Source organism: Lissotriton vulgaris, chromosome 7, assembly GCF_964263255.1.
Source record: "Lissotriton vulgaris chromosome 7, aLisVul1.2, whole genome shotgun sequence".
NCBI lineage: Eukaryota > Metazoa > Chordata > Amphibia > Caudata > Salamandridae > Lissotriton > Lissotriton vulgaris.
The window spans coordinates 1,096,469,898-1,096,489,488 of NC_141695.1; the positions used below are offsets into that span (position 1 = coordinate 1,096,469,898).

Here is a 19,591-nt window from a genome sequence, read left to right on the forward strand (position 1 = left end):
TCCAGTGGCCCCACCTGGCACCAAAGCCAAACCAGCTGGCAGAGGACCAGGTGGGTGGCCTCCCAGATCCTTGGGGCCAGTAGGTACCCAAGAGGGTGCCAGTAGTATGCCAAAAAGCATATCATAGTGGTACAGAATTCGTCGATTTGCTGTGGTGTAGCCAACGGAAACACCAGTTGCTGTGGGAAGATGGACAGACTACACTACTTTGACCAACTACAGGAGCACGACCTGGAGGTACGTAGACACCCACGCTCATTCTCGTGGGACAGAGGATGGTGGGGCGGAGCGGAGTACCACTTAGACTTCTTGCTCTTATTTTCGCACTTCCATGACGACTTAGTGCGCGAAGAAGACATGTTGTGGGATTGGCACCAGGAGCTACCTTTAGCAGGTATAACTTCAATAGGAAAAGGAACTGTGACTTCATGTTCGAAGACCAGACCATAACAGATAATACTGGTAAGTTCACTGACAAAGATGAAGGAGGAGGACTGATCCGTATTTTGAGCGTACACATTATTCAACGCGACATACTTACCATTTAGTCGAGCCAACACCAGTACATGACAGCCAAATTGGTCAATACCAGACCTATGCAGCTGGAAGGGAAACCCAGGCCCAATCTAAATAAGGACCCCCCCACTCGCAAAAGTGAAATAAGTCGTGTTATACAGTTTTCCCTTCCATTGTTTGTGGAGGGCCCAACCCTCAGGTTCAGTCAGGTGGGTCTCCTGCAGTAATACGGACTAAGTCCCCCTGCTTTTCAGATAGGTCAGGATGTTATAACGCTTTGAGGGAGTGGATAAGCCCCTGATATTTCAGGTAATCAATCTAATCTGGTCTGCCATACAGTCAAGCCCACTTGTAGGCTGGTGGGCCACCGCATCCCGCCTCGGCTGCACCCTCAAAGCCGTCGCCTGACACACAATTCAGTCCCACCCGCCACACACCTCCTCCAAAAGGGAAAAACAAACTACAAACAATCAAGCAAACACAAATAGAACCCCCCCCCCCCCCCCCAACTCTTCCAAGGACTGTGACATGCATAGATCCTGTCCAAACGAGTTGCAGCGAACAGCCTGCAAACCAAGGCCTAACAAGGGGGCTGTTTCAGAAAAGTCAGTGGGGGGAGAGACCAGTCAGCCTAGCAAGGTAAAAAATGTCAAAATAGTACAATAGCACATGTAGCACAGGGGGGAGGGGGGGACCTCGCAGCTCCCCCAATCACAAAATCAAACAAAATAATCAGTATTAATCCACATAAGAAGAAATTCCAGCCACCACACACCATAGTTGAGGAGTGCACCTCGCAGTTCTCTGCCACCGTCCAATCAGGAGTCAAATAAGTCCATCAGCCATGCCGGAGTAACTCCCCTGGAACATGCCCTCCAGACCCAGCACCGTGGAGCCCTCCGAGCTACAGCCCCTGCGGACAGGGGTCCCCCACTGTCTTGAACTCTCGCCAGATATTAGGGATGCCACCATTTCCACCACCTTCATCCAGTGCCGCCTGCTGCTTGGTAGGCCGGGTCGCTCCCCATCTGCGGGACAATTGCAGCTGCGGGCGGAGTGGTCGACAAGGTTCCTCCTCCTCCGGTCCTACCTATCCCCTTATCATATAGTTCTAACCAGTCCGATGCTGCAGCCCGATCTGTGAAAAAATGAATCTTATCCTCTACATATTATTATTATTATTATTATTATTAATATTATTATTATGTTCTTATATAGCGCCTGAATCGACCCCCGTAGGGGTATCTCCGCGCTTGCCTTGGGAACCCGTCCTGGCTTTTCCCTGTGAGATAGCCCCTACAGGGCATCCCCAAGGTGAAAGCCAGGCATCCCGCCGCGGGGGGGGTCGTTGTGGAGATTAAGCAAGCTTAATGCCCAGAGTTGCAGAGTGTGAACCCATGATTAGGTCAGGCACTGAAGCGAGAATTATCGAGTCCATGGACATTTGAGCTCAAGACCCTGCCGCGTCGGGAATTGAACCCTGGTCCCGGGTCTGACCTCTGCTTCAGGGTCTGCCTGCTCTAACCAGTGAACCACACTTCTCCACGATATATATCCTCAGACAGGCCGAAAATAGCAGGGAGTAGAGCACCACAGCTCATGGAGTCTCTCCTTTTACCAGGAGGATGAAGTAAGGATAAAGAGCAACTTTCCCTTCTCTATCTCAAAGGGACCTTTATTGAAGGACTGCAGAGAACAACCCTGTTGGTGTAATGCAGAAGGCGGGCCACCACCAGGCGGGGCAGGGCCCCGGTCTTGGCAGGCGAGCAGGTACTCTGTGTGCCTGTCCAGGGCATAAAACTTAGAAAAACCCTCCAGGGCCACCACATCGAGAAGCCAGTCGTTCAGAAAACCCAGCCAGGAGTAACCCTCAACTGTCTCCAGAAGATCCGCCACCCTAATATTATGGCAGGCCCTACCTTCTTGATCATCCAGCCTTGCTGTCAGGTGCCGAAAATGAGCCTCCAGCTCCATGATACGACGTTCTGTGGTTTGGGCCACAGGTACCAATACATGCACAGATACCTCCAAGGCGGTGAGTCTCTCTGAACATTTTCTACAGTCCTCGCAGATGAGGTCAGGCTGAGCCATAATAGAGTCAATCTTATCCTTCAGGCACTCCCATGTGGCATCAATTACGGTCAAAAGCCTGTTGGACATGCTGTCAAGATGGGAGGCATTCCCGCCTCCCGCAAGCTGTTTGGTCCTCTCCAGGGGGCGCTCGCGAGAGCTTGGACCTTTGCGTGCAACCCGTGATGGAGTCGGGCAAGAGCAGGCCATAATCAGTAGCCAATGCGACAGCAGTCAGGTCCCAAAGCAGTACAGTCATTCACAGCCACAACAGTGCTGTTCTTGAGGAGGGTCAGTCATTGGGGAGCACCTCACTGGCATCGGAGCTAACTCCTAGTCAGAAAGTCCGCAGAGCCCCAAAAAGGGGACCACCAAATGTTAAGTGTCCAAATTATCCAAGGGCAGAGAGGTCCGCAATCCCCCAGTCACAAGCTATACTGCTACTGGAAAGATCTAGCCCGGCATTCAAGTCCATGAGGCCTCCACAGTCCCTCTGTTGGTGTCTCAGGATGGGGAAGGGACTAGGGGGCCACAGACAGCACAGGAACGTGGTCAGGTCATGCAGCCACTGCCCTCCCTGCCTCAATTCTCCAGAGATTACCCCAGAGCCTCGACGGGCAGTACGGGGCAGCTGCAGGGCCCCCTGTCTGCTCCAAAGTACCCCTGTGCTGCTCAAGGAGCGTTGGCCCCATCCTGGGACCTAGGGTCAGTGACACCGCAATCTGGGCCTCCATTGTTGGTCAAAGCCACTTGAAAAGGGGGAGGGAGGCAGGCACGCCCCGTAGTTGATACTGTCACAAGGGCCCAAGCCTGGCAAAGCGCATCTCTGCACGAACTCCACGGCCTCTGTCTCAGCACGAAGGGCACATCTTCCCGCAAGTTGATCGCCGCTGCGCTTTTATCCTCACGAACCACCACTGAAGCAGCACTCACGCTTCGGCACCTGTGGCCCCCACCAGTCTCCATGTAGTCCGGGGGTGCCCGGGCCAGCTCCAGATGTCCAGCGTGGTGGCTGTGAGAGGCTGGAGGGTTGCAGGCTATCGAGGAGCTTGTGCCACCCGCTCCTCACAGCATGGAGGCTAGCTCCACCCATATATTGTCTTTCACTTCTTACTGATATCTAGAATTGCTTGATTATTTATTCCCAGCGACCCCGGGTTTTCAAAAAACAGAGATGTGGATAATCTATGAAGACTGGTAATTGGTCTATTATCCATGATCTATGCAATTGCCACTGCTCATCGGGCATACATCTGTGCATTGAATCCCAACTAATATTAACTTTTTTAATATATTTTTTTCCCAAAGCTTACACTTTCCTCAGCTTCTTTTTGTTTTTTCTGCATAAAATACACAGGTTAAAGACAACCTTTTACAATTGCATCAGTACTGAACAAGACAATCCAGACTAAGATGTTAAAGCCACCTTTTAAAGGAGAGAAGCAAATTCGATTCAAGCAGATGTAATGCCATACTTGATGGATAGATGTATGAAGCCCCAATCCATCTAGATGAATCATTGTGTTGGTCCCGGGTTTCCAAGTAACCTTTAAACAATTCACCTTCACTCTTAACTCATCTATCACAGTAAACTCGGTTACTTCATAGTAAAAGTGGACTGCAGTTTTCATAAGTAGGATTAGAGTCACACAATCCATCTGCTGGCTAGTGACAACCATTATAACATTCACCTAGATGGCCTGTCTTGCTGCATAGATGCGTCCTACTATCTTTCACAGCGCAGACCCCTTAAAGCGACCACTGATACTCCCTGATGATCAGAGTCAAAATGGAGTCTCAAAGGTAAACAAGGAATTTTGAGGCATCCTAAAATTGGAAGGTTTGTGGCTGGATCTGACAGCCCGACAGTGCTAAAGGAAATATCTTTCAAACCGAAGCCGGAATCCCACTGTGCCTTTACAGCACGGACAAAAGAACAAACACGTTTTTAGTACGCATTCGTTTAGCAAGTCGTTATAATGACTTGCCTTAGGGGGCGCATTGGTGCTGGATTTTAATTCCAACACCTTCCCTACTGTTGCACATACTGGAGTTGAAATAGTAAATTAACCTATTCCAAAAACCAGCGCCCCTCTAAGGTAAATCGTTATAACAACTTGTGTGCTGAATGAATGCTGTACCTAAGACGCATTTGTTCTAAAGACGGTGCTATGAAGGCGCAGCGTGATTCCGGCTTGCAGAATATAGTCATACATTCCGGTGCAACACAGCACCACTGCCGGACCATACAACTGGAGCTCACTGATACGGAAAACACAGACAGCATCATACAATTATTGGCACTTCTGACTTTGGCACAGGCTTTGTGTGTTACACCTCCTAGACATGGCTGACACTGCTTTGCAAAAACACATAAGAAAAAGGAAATGCTAACGGGCTCAAAAAGCATGTAGACATGTCTCAAAAAAGCATCAGCCACATCATAAAGTGCAGAATAGCTCTTCTTACCACAATCATTTCCGAGGGCTCCAGCACAATGCACTCGCAGCCTCGCTTGCCTCCGGACTGCTTGCCAAAGCTAAAAAAAAACAAGACGACAAAGAGTGAGCAAGAATGCATTACAAGAGGCTAGAAGGAAAAAACAAAATCACAAGAAGATAAAATATGTTTTTAGTGTGCTTTGGTAGTCTATGTATTTACGTCACACCGATCTGCTATCACTGCTTTGGTGAGAAGGCAGTAAGGCTGATAAAATGTCAGTGCAGCGTTGGTACAGTGCTCAATACAGTGGTAGGATCTTCTGTGTTATAATCCTTCACAACGACCAAACTGCCATTACTCTGATGCATTTGCTAAATTCAGATAAATGTGCAAGCTGAGGCAGGGGCAGCTGCCTGACTAAGACTGGAGAGATGTGCTGGTAGAACCGAGGAAACCATTTAATTCTGCACAATACTGGCTATTGCAATTCATTTGCAGAAAGTAGACCAGAAAAGGGTACATCTCTGGCGAATACAGAGCGACAGCTCAAACCATTAGTTATGGTAGTGCGGGAGCCCAACCTCAATAATCTACTGATCCCCAGGACACCCCTGTTTTTACCTGAGGTAGTTCGGCTCAGTTTCCATTGATCTAGCGACAAGAGCCACCACCCTCCACAATCATTGACAATTAACTAGCAGAGTACGAATCAAAAAGGAACCTGGAGCCACTCAATAACTACGTTCTAGATCATAAATACAGTTAAAATATTACAAAATTCTTCATGGAAGTGAGACAGAAAAATGCAGTAAATACCATGAAGAGTCAGGTATATAGTAAAAAATCTGAAAACATAATAGTCTCTAGTTAAGCAGTTAAATCCCTATCCGTTCTAAGAGTCAAACTCATAAAGAGTGCTAACAGTATTCTTAGGAAGGAGAGAAAGTCTCCAGTAAATCGGACAGAGCCTCGGGAGGAACCTTATAAGTCACCCGAACCGTTCAAGCCAGGTGTTACACATATTTTATATGCAAACATTTAGTAAAACTGCAGATTCATTATGACAATCATGGATAGATGACACTGGACAAATCAGAAACACATTTGTCATAACTAATAACACTTAACACCAACTCATTTCTTAAGGTAAGAGAAATCTTATCTTTGCTTTCTCAGCAACTGCAGTTTGGAGATGTAGAATTCAGTGTGAAACATTTCAGACAAAGATTCATACAAAATGCTCTACAGGCCTACATCGGAGTTTCACGCAGAAGTCCTTCAAAATGATACATGAAGAACATGGTGGAAAGTTTAATTCAAAATACAAACTTTCTAAGGACAGTTCTCTCCTATGACACAGCACTCTGTACTCCACAGAAACTGTGAGGAGAAAAAACCATCAGCAGCTCACTGACTGGGAAAGGAAATGAGCAGGGACAGGATGAGCAGAACACCAACAACGGCATCCATTTTCATTAAATGGTGTCTCACAATGAGTATGTGGCACAGCCATAATACACTATTAATCACTATTCTAAAACATGTATTAATGTTGTTTCACGTGCAACATCATTAATTAACCAATTAGTTACGACTACATGCATCATCAAAATTATTAATTCATATAAATAAGGTCACCATAAATTACACATTTAAAAAGCTTTGATCGTAGCTCACAGAACAAGGTAAATTCTCATATGGAGTATGGGAGTGTAGCGCAATTCCTAGCTTTTGTGGAAAGTAGGTCAGGGATCTGATGTTGTGGAAGGCAGCTCACCCTGACCCAAGGAACTGCATTATTAGGCCTACTGGAAAAAAAGCTTTACACATTTGGGGCTGTTTATTGCTAAGAGGTGCACTGCGCTGAACTGGTGTATAAAGGACGCCCCTGAGGTAGCGCTTATACCCATATGCAGCAAGAGAGGTATATTATTTTACAAACTTCATTTTGTCAGGCCGTTGCTTGCTTAAATAAGAAATGTGTGTGGCTTGTGGATGTCTAACATTATCATGCATGAGCGTCTTCTATGCTTAGTTTTGCCTGCTTTGATTCATGTGGTCATCCATGGTAAACCCAAGTTATACTATACTGTACCCAGCACTCTGGATAGTTTTGGCATAGTGATGGTGCACATGCATGTGCTATTTCTTCATGTTGAATGAACATCTAGTTTTGGAAATGCCAAAAAAACGGTTTATTAAAAGAAATAATAAAATGAACAATGCCCCTGTTGGGGCAAGGCAATGAAGCCAGTAAGCAGCGGCCATCTCACCCCCCAGATGCCCGGCATGTTGTGGCAGTCACTGTCACGTACATCACACATGTATATGCGGTGACAGATGTGATTCTTAAAGGTCCCATTTTACAGTTCCAAACAAGAGCTGAATCTCAGAGATGACCTCACTCAACGAGCTACATTCTTTTCGAGTTAGCGTTCACATCAATAAGACTAGGTGTAAGGAGCACACAACGCCAAAATCAAAAAGTAAGGAAGGCCATTAATTTAGTTTTGGGCTTGGAATGGGATCTAGCAATGTTCTAGACTGGCAGGACTCTTGCAACACTTGGTCTCCTCTTGCAGGACCACGTTAACATCTCATCCACGAACACAGATTAACAAGAAATGCACATTAAAGCAGGAGTGATGCAATTGCCCGGGAATTGAGAATGGCATAATGTTTTGATTTGATGATGACGCGAGGGAGGAAAAAAAGGCAGAATCAGTCTCCTGTCACCGTTCAAACGAGGAACCAGCTGTTGACTGTGGCACAAAATGTGATTATATTCCAATTCATTAACGTCTGCTTTACGAGGTCGTGCCTCGAGTGAGTAGCAGTGATGAAAAATCCAATTTAGCAATGTGTAAACAGCGTACTGAATGTTTTATGTAAGTGGGGGAACCTAGAACAGCACATACTTGACACAAGAGAACTAATTATCTAACTGAAAAGTAAACCGAACTGGCACTGTTTGCTAACATTTTGGCTTTGTCGATGCTTATTTTGTCTAAAATTTGTAAAACTTAAATGTTGGGGATGCTGCCAGGCCATCACCAATATAAAAAAAAATGGCAAAAATATATTTTAGAATCTCAATAAACTCAGATTGCCATTGTAATCCCTGGAAATGAAGAGAACTACTTTTGTATGCGAGTATATGCTCCTTGTGAAAGAGCGGCAGTCACTCAGAGTGAAGCTAGCCAGTGCCGAAGCGGGCAGACCCAGAGTTCCAGCCGGTATGCTATAATTGAAAGAAAAATGTGAATGACAACAACAACAAAAACAAGCATTGGAAATGCAATAGGGCTCGCATTAGGAAAGTTTGAGCTATTGGTATTATACATGATTTTTTTTTATTTATGCGTCATTTTTTAAAATAGCTAAATTAATAGCTTTGTCATTTACAATGCCAATAGTTATAACTTTTGCAAATGTGACACCTATAGCATTTGTAATGCAACATATTTTGTATTTACGTGAATTAGATGTATTGATATTACAAATAACAATGGCTTTTAATTTTTTAAAATAATTAATACTTAAATAATGTATTCAATTTGTAATGGCAATAGCTTAAACTTTTGTAAATAACTTTTGTGAAGATTATGTTCAGTGTTTTTTATTGTGACGAAAATCCAAGAACAGAAGTGAAATATTAACATCTATTTGTAATAGAGCTTGAAACATTGAGAGAACAGATTTGAACCAGTGATACTGTGGTGGTGCTGAGTGATGCTGTGGTGGTGCTGAGTGATGCTGTGGTGGTGCTGAGTGGTGCTGTGGTTACGCTGAGTGATGCTGTGGTTACGCTGAGTGATAATGTGGTGGTGCTGCTGAGTGGTGGTGCTGAGTGGCGGTGCTGAGTGGCGGTGCTGAGTGGCGGTGCTGAGTGGCGGTGCTGAGTGGCGGTGCTGAGTGGCGGTGCTGAGTGGCGGTGCTGAGTGGCGGTGCTGAGTTGTACTGTGGTGGTGCTGAGTGATGCTGTGGTGGTGCTGAGTGATGCTGAGTGATGCTGTGGTGGTGCTGAGTGATGCTGTGGTGGTGCTGAGGGTGGGTGAGGGGGTGTGCGAGGGTGCTGAGGGGTGCTGTGGTGGTGCTGAGTGATATTGTGGTGGGGGTGAGAGTGTGTGAGGGTGAGAGAGGGTGTGTGAGGGTGGGGGTGTGAGGGTAAGGGTGAGGGTAAGGGTGAGGGTAAGGGTGAGGGAGGGTGAGGGAGGGTGAGGGAGGGTGTGTGAGGGGGTGTGAGGATGAGGGGGGTGAGGGTGAGGGGGTTTGAGGGTGAGGGGGTTTGAGGGTGAGGGGGTTTGAGGGTGAGGGGGTTTGAGGGTGAGGGTGTGTGAAGGTGAGTGATGGTGTGTGAGGGGGTGAGTGATGGTGTGTGAGGGGGTGAGTGATGGTGTGTGAGGGGGTGAGTGATGGTGTGTGAGGGGGGTGTGTGAGGGGGTGGGGTGTGTGAGGGTGAGTGAGGGTGAGTGAGGGTGAGGGAGGGTGAGGGAGGGTGAGTGAGGGTGAGGGAGGGTGAGTGAGGGTGAGGGGGTGTGTGAGGGTGAGGGGGTGAGAGGGTGTGTGAGTGTGAGGGTGTGTGAGGGTGAGCTGGTGTGAGGGGTTAAGTGAGGGTGAGAGGGTGGGTGGGAGTAAGTGAGGGTGAGAGGGTGGGTGGGGGTAAGTGAGGGTGAGAGGGTGGGTGGGGGTAAGTGAGGGTGAGAGGGTGGGTGGGGGTAAGTGAGAGGGTGGAAGAGGGTCAGGGGTGATGGTGTGTGTGAGGGTGAGAGGGGGTGTGAGGGTGAGGGGGGTGAGAGGGGGTGTAAGGGTGAGAGGGGGTGTAAGGGTGAGTGTTGTGTACAGAGGAGACGAGTAGGGTGAAAAACTGAGCCATTGCTGGGACTTTTCTGGTAAAATACTTGATGAGAACCCAGGCCAGTATAATGCTGTCTTCTGCGTGCAAGTCTGTGAAGTCTGCGGAGCTCGTACCTTGTAGGTGCCCGCTGGACCTGTGTAGGAGGGGTGTAGGGAGTCTGGGAGGGTCGGGCAGACCAGGGAATGGAGGACGAATAAGGAAGCGCTGACACTTGATTAAGAAAGGCTCCGTTTGTGCTCCGAGGGTGGGGAGGGCTGGTAATGCGAAGAAGGATGGGGGAAGCTAAATTATAATGCCGAAGCGAAGGTCAGCATCCACCGTCATTATCTTCGGTCCCTACCGTATTGATGCGGACTACGGACCACTTCGAGTCTCCCTTTTTCCCAATGCCTATTAAAACAAGCTTGTGTCCACTTTGGTCTACTCCGACGAAAACAATGGAGTTCACTCACTGTTTGGAAAGGAGGGGGAGGGAGGAGTGAAAGGAGGGGGAGGGAGGAGTGAAAGGAGGGGGAGGGAGGAGAGAAGGGAGGGAGAGAAGAGAGTTGGGTGGAGGAGCGGGGGTAAAGGCAAGACAACAAAAGCAAAACCAGCGCGACATTCATGAAAGGGCACCGTCCTGGGGCTCCAGCCCAGACTGTCTCACAGCAGAGCGGAGGAGTCAGGCGGGTGGAGAGGGAGGGCTGTGCTGGAGCCTGATGACTAATTGGGGGAGAGGAAGGGAGACCAGATAAGATATGCAGCAATGAATGTGATACCAACGCGGCGCTTGTAAAAGGGGCGCAGTGCTGATAAAGTATGTTGACACATTATCCTGCCTGCAATAGTAACGAGAGGTAATACCGTATTTCTCCTGCAAGCTCACGCACTTTTAAGTCACCACATGCCTACTGGTAATAAGGTACATACGGTTGGGGAACGTATGAAGTGAAGAGCTTCTAACAAATGTTTTATGTTTGAGGAAGTGCCATCAGAGAAATGCGTAGAAAGGAGACACGGCCTGGCGGCCGTGAAACTGAAAGCACGGCCGGACGGCCGTAAAAAAGCCTTTGATGCAGCAGGGGGCAATTAGGGGAGGAGAATGGCTGGGCTGGCGGCACCAAGCTGACTATTTGATGCTGTGCACGCGCATTTTAACTCATTGCGCTTGCGCAATGAGTTAAAAAGCACATGCACTGCATGGAATCGCCAGTGGAATCGCCAGTGGTTAAACTCTGGATAAGCCACTATAGAGCAAGCGCATCAGCAGGCGAGCCCTAAAAAGGATGCGGAGGACTGGCTAAAAATCCCTATAACTAAGTATACTATAACTTTCCATAAGTGACTGGCATTGTTTTTGTAACTTCACCAATTCTAAATGAAGTTGGTGTTTCCCTGTGAGTAAGTTGACAGCACAGGAACATGTTCCCTATCCAATAAATGAAGATATAGGAGATGGGTGATGGCCAATTTAGTTAGAATTGATAAGGTAAACGCGAGCCTACACTGTGGACATGTATTATCCCCACGGGGGGTGGGGGGAGAAGCAAAGAGAGAGAGGGAAGAGAGATAGGGAAGAGAGGGGGGGAGAGAGATAGGGAAGAGAGAGAGGGAAAGAGAAGGAAGAAGAGGGAGAGAGGGGACGAGAGGGAAAGAGAGGGAAAGAGAGTGTGAGTGTGTGTGTAGAATTCAGTCTAGCTTTAGTCTGCTGGCATAGTTAGCCTTGAATTTTAACTCTTTTCTAAACACACATCTGACAACCACCTCACCGAGGGCTCAGTATATTTTTCCTCTAAGAGGAAAAGCCCCAATCCCACACTTGCACAGAGCCTGTGTGAGCTTCTACAGTGAAAGTAGTAAATGCAGACCACTTTAGTATATTGATAGGGCTTCTGGTGCAGAATGCCTACAGAATGATTTTATGGAATAAACAGTTACACTAGTGCTGTTCCCTGCCAGGCCTACCATACAACATGGCAACTTATACCTTTTTGGAAAGGTAGGACCAAGGTTGACATTAGCTGCGTAAATTGATATGCTCAAAACTAAAAGAGATGAAAAATGTTATAAAGAAATCACAGATTCAAACGAGTACGTAGAGACATTCCTCTACCCACCACGTAGTAGTCAACGTAGATGAACAGTACCCAAAGTAAAATAAAGCTTTCTGACTGTGAAGCCTCACCATATACAAACATAGTAACACGCTAGGAAGTATAGCAACAGTTTATCCTCATGCTGCTTCCTTGGAGAGTCAAGTAATTTAGATGCAACTGTATTAAAAAATGGGATATTCCCTGCTGTGACCCGTCCTCTAAACAGAAATTTCTTTATTCTATACCAAAATGAAAAATCCATTTCCCATATGTTTCCCCATATTTTTTATTTCTGTGCATTTTGCCATTTTTTGTACTTGTACTTTTTTAAATCAAAAAGCATATTAAACCGCATGTTGCAGATTTCTTTTAAAGAAAATGAGAGCTCTAGACCCATTTGTTGAAACAACTCTGAAAATAGAAGGGTTTCATAAGAGTAATAATACATGTTTTACTTTCAATGGCTATCTTCAAGGCATCAAACTTTTTGTATACTGAGATTGTTTCGGTTCACTTTCACATTATAGGGTTCCTATTCAGTTTTCAAATGTCACAGAATTATGGGGATAGTTTTTAAAACTCCCCAATATATTGAGCTAAAAATACAATAGAATATATCACCATTGTAATCATAGAATTATATTCACTGACTCAATCATTGATACAAACAGACATTTACCCCACCCAACTGGGTATCTGCTGGGCCACATGTGTTCTGTTTTAGGTCATAAATAAGCATTTTTTGCAGAACTTCTTATTCTAAGCAAGAAGCACGAAAAGCCAATTAAACATAAATGCTCTGTCCACCCAAATTGGATTTCCAGAATGTGGCTGAATATTCCCAAAATCAAAAGGTAAAGGATAGAACCTATTTTATGTTGAGGAAAATGACAGATAGCATAAGATTAATATAACCAATAAAGTCAACCACTGTGAAAAATATAGCTATATGGATCAAGCCAGCCGATGTTAAATCACACGGGAACATTGTGACTCCATTCATTTTAAGCATAAATTAATAATAAAAAAACATGGTTTAGGAGATGTATTAATTTACAGCACCTGCTGCTCACTTAAGCAAGCCTTTTTTATAAGTTATGTGAAGCACCTGGCCCATGAAGTGCTGTATAAAAGTAAATAACCTGCCCGTAAAAAGAAAACAAATCCTAAATTGGCTGGACATTTTATTCCATCCCCCTTCTACAAGCAAACCGCCTATTAGCATCACTGCCCAGCCTTTCACACTTAATCCTCATGTCTCTCTGCTGGTTCACAAGCCGGATGTATAAATGAAGATGGACAGGCATTCCTTACAAAGGTTGTCTTGGCACAGCATCAGTGCTGTACACAACAGAAGGCTGGTGAGGATTCAGGCAGCTGTGTCTTTCTTCAACGTGGAGTGCCACTGTACAATGCTCCTGCTACTACCATATGCGCCCAAATGCTTTCAGTGACACTAGGAGGACGGCCAGTCTTTTAATCTTTTCACCATATTGCATAATAGTACAAAGACCACGAGGATGGGTAACAATTAGCTTTACCATAGGAGAGACTAATACAGGAAATAATTAACAATTGCAATAAAGGTAAAAAAAATATGAGTCCGGCTCTAACTGTCTGGTGTAGAATGGTTAGTCAATCACTCTTAAGTAAGCAATGAAACAAGCTAAGGTCATATGTTTAGAATAAACACCTTTAACCATAAAATAGCCAGTTGATTGTAATATTTGCAATCAGAGCTGTTCAGTGATGAGCTGCACTGCTTTGAGGAGGAAGATGTTGCTGAATGCCTAACTAGTCTTACTCCCCTAACCACTGTAATCACAGGTTTGATAATCTTGGTGAAACACAATTGCTTCTCCCTGTATAAAGCCATAAAGAGCAAGCTTCCTATCTAGTTAGCTCATCAGTCACCGCAGGAAATCAGCATTCAGATCACAAGGGCAAACTGTAGAGAAGAAATGTTTCATGATTGCTTCCTAATGTGGAACCTCCTGCATAGTTTTTAAGAAGTGGTGCAATTTAGGAGGTCCCAGAATTCCTTTTAAACACTACTCTAGACACCAACTTGAGTAAGGTAATAAGTAGCACCAACGGATGAATCTCTGAGTCACCGATATGCATTTTATAAATTATCTCACTCCCTCTGAACGAATTTTTACTCTTCTCCGTTTCCACTTGCTCCACACAAGCATTCATTTATCCTGTAAGGGAAAAGCATCCTGTAGGAACACAGTGGCATTCTTTTGTTGATGAGAAGATGAAAAAAAAGTATTCATCCTCTATTAGATCTAACCTGCTATACACTTTCCCTTACAGCACAAAGATTTAAAAATGCATCTTTTTTTAAAAATATCCAAATATTGCGGAACATGTTGAATTTTCATAATATAGAAGGTGCTACCTGTCACTATTTACAAGAAACATGAGAAATATCTTCAGCTCTGGAGTAGATACCAGAATTTGAGTACCTTCATTCCCAATGGTATGCAACAAGATTCTCAACTGTTGTTGCAGCACCCCAGTGCATGGAATTGATAGATTACATATGGAACAGACAGACTACATACTGAAACAACATCTAAATCATGTCTCAAGACACAGGTCTTCTCGTTCAGCACGTCCAGTGGACACATTTTCTACCTCAAGTTGTTGACTTCAATCTTAATTGAGTAAAGTCAGAACATTAATCTATGTAAAATATAAGTCTTATGGTTCCTATATAATGCTTAACATTTACCTTAAGCTTGGACCAAAAGAAGATAGGAATCATCAAATTAATGATAAAAAGACATTGTGTGTTCAACTAGCAAAACTGCCATTCACTACACAAATGCACGTTTGATGTAGGTCAGGAAACATTCTCTTAATGTGTCCACAATGAACTTAAGGTGAAGGCAAGAAACAGGATTATGTCTTTGGTATAAATTCCACAACATGGCCTAAGGCCTCTGCCACTGCTTGATGTAAAGACAATCTCAAGGTAGCACATTGGTTGACATACTCAATTTTCAAAATGTTAAAGTTAAACTTCGCATTGTCTTAGCGATTATATATAATAACATACTTGAGCATTTTCGCATAAAATGAGGACTTTCCTAGCCAAGGACATATGAACTCACTTAAAAAAAAAAAACTAAAGATCAAATATAATCGTTATTAGGTCTTGCCTAGAAAAAGCTATATCTTTCTCGCCAGACTAACGTAATCCAAGAAAAATACATTAATATACATATACATATATACATTGTGATCTTTTGGAGGTCCCCTCTTCATCTGCTGGTTTGTTAAACTGTCATGCAAATTCTGCTTCAGCACGCTACAGTATGGGCAATGGGTCAATCCTCTTCAGCCATGGGCTATCTTGCACAGAGTGGTGCCATTTTGCCTGATCACGTGCACATCTGCCTAAAAAATGCTCTTCAGTGCCATTGATGGAGGGCGATACTTTGTCAACGTTTTTTCTTTTCTTTCCGTTCTTTATTTTTTAAATTTTTTCCCGTCATACTTGTGTGTTTAAACTCGGTCTTCAGGTTACGTTTTCTTAGCGCCAATAAGCATCATATTTTCCTCCAATGTACATTACAACTAAAGAGTTACTATACCTGTTCCAAGTATGCCGTCCTGCATTTGAGAAAGAAACTTGTACGGTTAAAATTATATGTAATGGGAAATTTTCTTATTTTATTTAACATTTTTATTGCAAGATTATAGCCACAACGTTTTGGGGTAATGTCTTTCTTTTCTTTCTTCTCTTATATTTTGTGGCACATGCTTGAAAAAATTATATAAACAAGCATTTACAATGCAACGGTTTCGCCTTCCGAAAAGTTTGAGCTATTGGCATTGTAAATGACAAACTTTTTATTTATGTGTTGGTTTTGAAAACAGATACATAAATGGCATTGTCATTTACAATGACAATAGCTTACTCTGTCGCAAATGCAAGATGTATTGCATTTGCACACACACACCCACACAAGAGCCCACACACACACCACACAAGAGCCCCCCACACAAGAGCCCCCCACACAAGAGCCCCCCACACAAGAGCCCCCCACACAAGAGCCCCCCACGCAAGAGCCCCCCACACACACACGCAAGAGCCCCCCACACACACATGCAAGAGCCCCCCACACACGCAAGAGCCCCCCACACACGCAAGAGCCCCCCACACACGCAAGAGCCCCCCCACACAAGCAAGAGCCCCCCCACACACGCAAGAGCCCCCCACACACACAAGAGCCCCCCACACACACAAGAGCCCCCCCCACACACAAGAGCCCCCCACACACACAAGAGCCCCCCCACACACAAGAGTCCCCACACACAAGAGCCCCCCACACACACGCAAGAGCCCCCACACACACATGCAAGAGCCCCCTACACATGCAAGAGCCCCCCACACACGCAAGAGCCCCCCACACACGCAAGAGCCCCCCACACACGCAAGAGCCCCCCCACACACGCAAAAGCCCCCTACATACGCAAGAGCCCCCCACACACACAAGAGCCCCCCCACACACACAAGAGCCCCCCCACACACAAGAGCCCCCCACACACACAAGAGCCCCCCACACACACACAAGAGCCCCCCACACACACACAAGAGCCCCCCACACACACACAAGAGCCCCCCACACACACACAAGAGCCCCCCACACACACACAAGAGCCCCCGCACACACACACAAGACCCCGCACAGACACACAAGAGTCCCCACACACAAGAGCCCCCCACACACACGCAAAGAGCCCCCCACACAAACACACACGCAAAGAGCCCCCCACACAAACACACACGCAAAGAGCCCCACACACATGCAAAGAGCCCCACACACACACGCAAAGAGCCCCACACACACACGCAAAGAGCCCCACACACACACGCAAAGAGCCCCACACACACACGCAAAGAGCCCCACACACACACGCAAAGAGCCCCACACACACACGCCAAGAGCCCCACACACACACGCCAAGAGCCCCACACATAGGTCAGGGGTGGCACAGAAGCAGAGTTTCACCAGCTGAGGCTCGCATGAAGCCTCTTGCATGAAATAGAGGGAGGGTAAGGGAGAAGTTTATTCCCCAGGAGTTCAGAGCGGGTGGTGATGGTGGGACGCTTGGCCGATGTTTGTGGCAGTTATCTGCAATAATCTAATGCTGACAGGAAGCAGTGTTTTATTTGGTAATTAACGGCGTGGAGGTGGAACTGCCATGTCACCTCCTAAAACTGGGGAATGTGATGAAAGATGCTATCTGCAGTTCCATCCTCCCCACTTGTGTTTAGGATTGTCAGAATGAGAAATGTCAGCATTATGAAAGCTCAGCTCTGCTTTTGATATGAGAAAACCCTTAAAAGCTACCCTTTCTCCCCCACACTCTCATTCCCCTCTCTGTATAAAGCTCCTTTTTTTTCTCTCCCTCTCCAGCTCGCTTGCTTTCTTTTTATTCACCCTGTTTTGTCAGCTGGCAGAAATATAATTCTTTCCCCTCTTTCTTTTCCATTACAAGCCTCCGTTTTTTGTTTGTTTTACTGTATGTTTCACGGCCCCTAAGGAAATTATCTTGTTTAAATGGCAGTGTCTCCGAGGCATGAATCCAAATACCGCGTTGTAAAGGTATGCGTGGTAATAGTATGCGTGCTAACGTCATACATCCCTTTCCACTCTCGCCCTACGAGTGTTTAAACAGCCAACAGACTGTAAAGAATAAATAATAAAAAAGTATCAATTATTTTGATGACTGTGAGATTCAATTAAGTATTAATTTTGCCCTCCAGTGGACCTATCAAGGCATTCAAACAGGGGCAGGCTCGGCTGAGCTAAATACGTGCCGAGTGCCTCGGCCCTTAAATAGGGAGAAAATGTATTTACGTACAGTATTTGAAGCAGAGTGCACTGAGGCACAGAGTCCAACACTTAAGTGCTGTGCAAATTAAGCCCCGGTGAGAGAGACATTGTTTGCAGCGATAGGAGTATTGACTGCAGAAGTGCCTTTCATGACAGTTTATTTATTTATTTATTTATTTATTGTGACTTGTATAGCGCACTATAACCCAGGGGTCTCTAAGCGCTTTGTTAGGATCAGCTAGACAATAAAAAGATGCATCAGATTACAATTGGCGGCCACCCCACGCTTGCTGGAAAAGCACAGTTTTTAATTTCTTGCGAAAGGGCATTAGTTTCTTTTCATTGCGGAGTTCCAGCGGTAGTTTATTCCACATAGCTGGCAAAGTATGTGAGAAAGCACGCCCACCCACAGTGGTCAGTCTACAGCGTGGCTGAACCAGATAGATGGAATCAACAGATCTAAGCACCCTCCCTGGTTTGTAAAGGGACAGGCGAGATTTCAGATAGGTGGGTGCTCTGCCATGAAGCGCTTTGTGTACAATGCAGAGCCCCTTGAACATTAGCCTCTGCCTAACTGGCAACCAATGGAGTTCCCGCAGGAGGGGGGATGCCTGGGTACTCCTTGGTTTCTTAAAAATGAGCCTAGCAGCATCATTCATGACCGTCTGCATTCTGTTTAAGAGGCCCTGTGGAAGTCCTATATACAATGAATTGCCATAGTCCAGCCTGGCCAAGATCATTGCAGAAACCGCGCTCCTTAGAGTGGAAAAAGAGAGCAGCGGGGAAACTTTCCTGAGTTGGCGAAGGAGGCCGACGCAGCAGCCCACCACAGCTGTGACTTGCTTTTTCATGGACAGCTTACTGTCCACCTGGATGCCCAGGCTCTTAACCACCTCCGCCGGTTCTGGAGGCGTGCCCAGCTCCCCAGGCCAGAAACGATCACACCAAGGGTTGCCAGCGATGGTAATCGGCAACACCTCGGTTTTGTCCGGGTTGATTTTTAGGGAGTTGCCGGACATCCAGTTAGCTGTGCTTCTCAGAATGTTTTGCAGTCTGGTAAAGGCATTCTGGCTATCCTCCAGCTGGATGATAATCTGGGTGTCGTCTACGTAGTTATATACCTGACAGTCCATTTGATTAAGCATTCGAATCAAAGGCTGTAGGTATATGTTGAACAATAGGGGTGACAGAGCAGACCCTTGTGGGACTCCGCAAGTGATCGAAGTTGCGGTAGAAAGCATGTCACCTAGTTGCACTTTCTGCGTCCTCCCTTGAAGGAAGGATGTGAACCATGCCAGTGCTATGCCCTGAATGCCGAAGTCCCTCATCAGCGACAATAGTTGTTCATGACACACGGTATCAAATGCCGCGGAGAGGTCCAACAGCACCAGGGCCCCCGGGATTTTCTTGTCTGCTCTGTTCCTAAGCTCATCTACGATTGACAACATAACCAGCTCCGTGCTGTGATTCGCACGGAAGCCTGCTTGATTCGGCTCTAACAGCGTGTTGCTTTCCAGATGTTCTGAAAGGGTGGTAAGGACATGCTGCTCCAGAACCTTCGCCAAGAATGGTAACTGGGAAATTGGTCTGAAGTTTTTCAGACATTTTGCGTCTGCCCCCGGTTTTTTTTTTTTTTTTAGTTCAGAAAGATTTTATTAATTTTTAAGGCAAAAGGAAAAAGCATAAATACAATACAAAAAAGAGGAAGGAAGTTACAAGCGTAAGTGGTCAAATAACCAATATGAAGCGTAATCAATCATAATATGTAAAATTAA

At 45.8% G+C, this 19,591-nt stretch overlaps 1 protein-coding gene across 5 annotated transcripts in view; it reads right to left on the reverse strand.

Moving 5' to 3' along the window:
* Positions 1-19,591, reverse strand: part of RAPGEF6 (Rap guanine nucleotide exchange factor 6) — a 985,108-nt gene that overhangs the window by 559,651 nt on the left and 405,866 nt on the right. For all 5 annotated transcript variants that reach the window (XM_086931538.1, XM_086931540.1, XM_086931537.1 and 2 more), the window contains exon 5: positions 5,056-5,125. In XM_086931538.1, the coding sequence (XP_086787664.1) occupies positions 5,056-5,125 (70 nt within the window). The remainder of the gene's footprint in view (positions 1-5,055; positions 5,126-19,591) is intronic.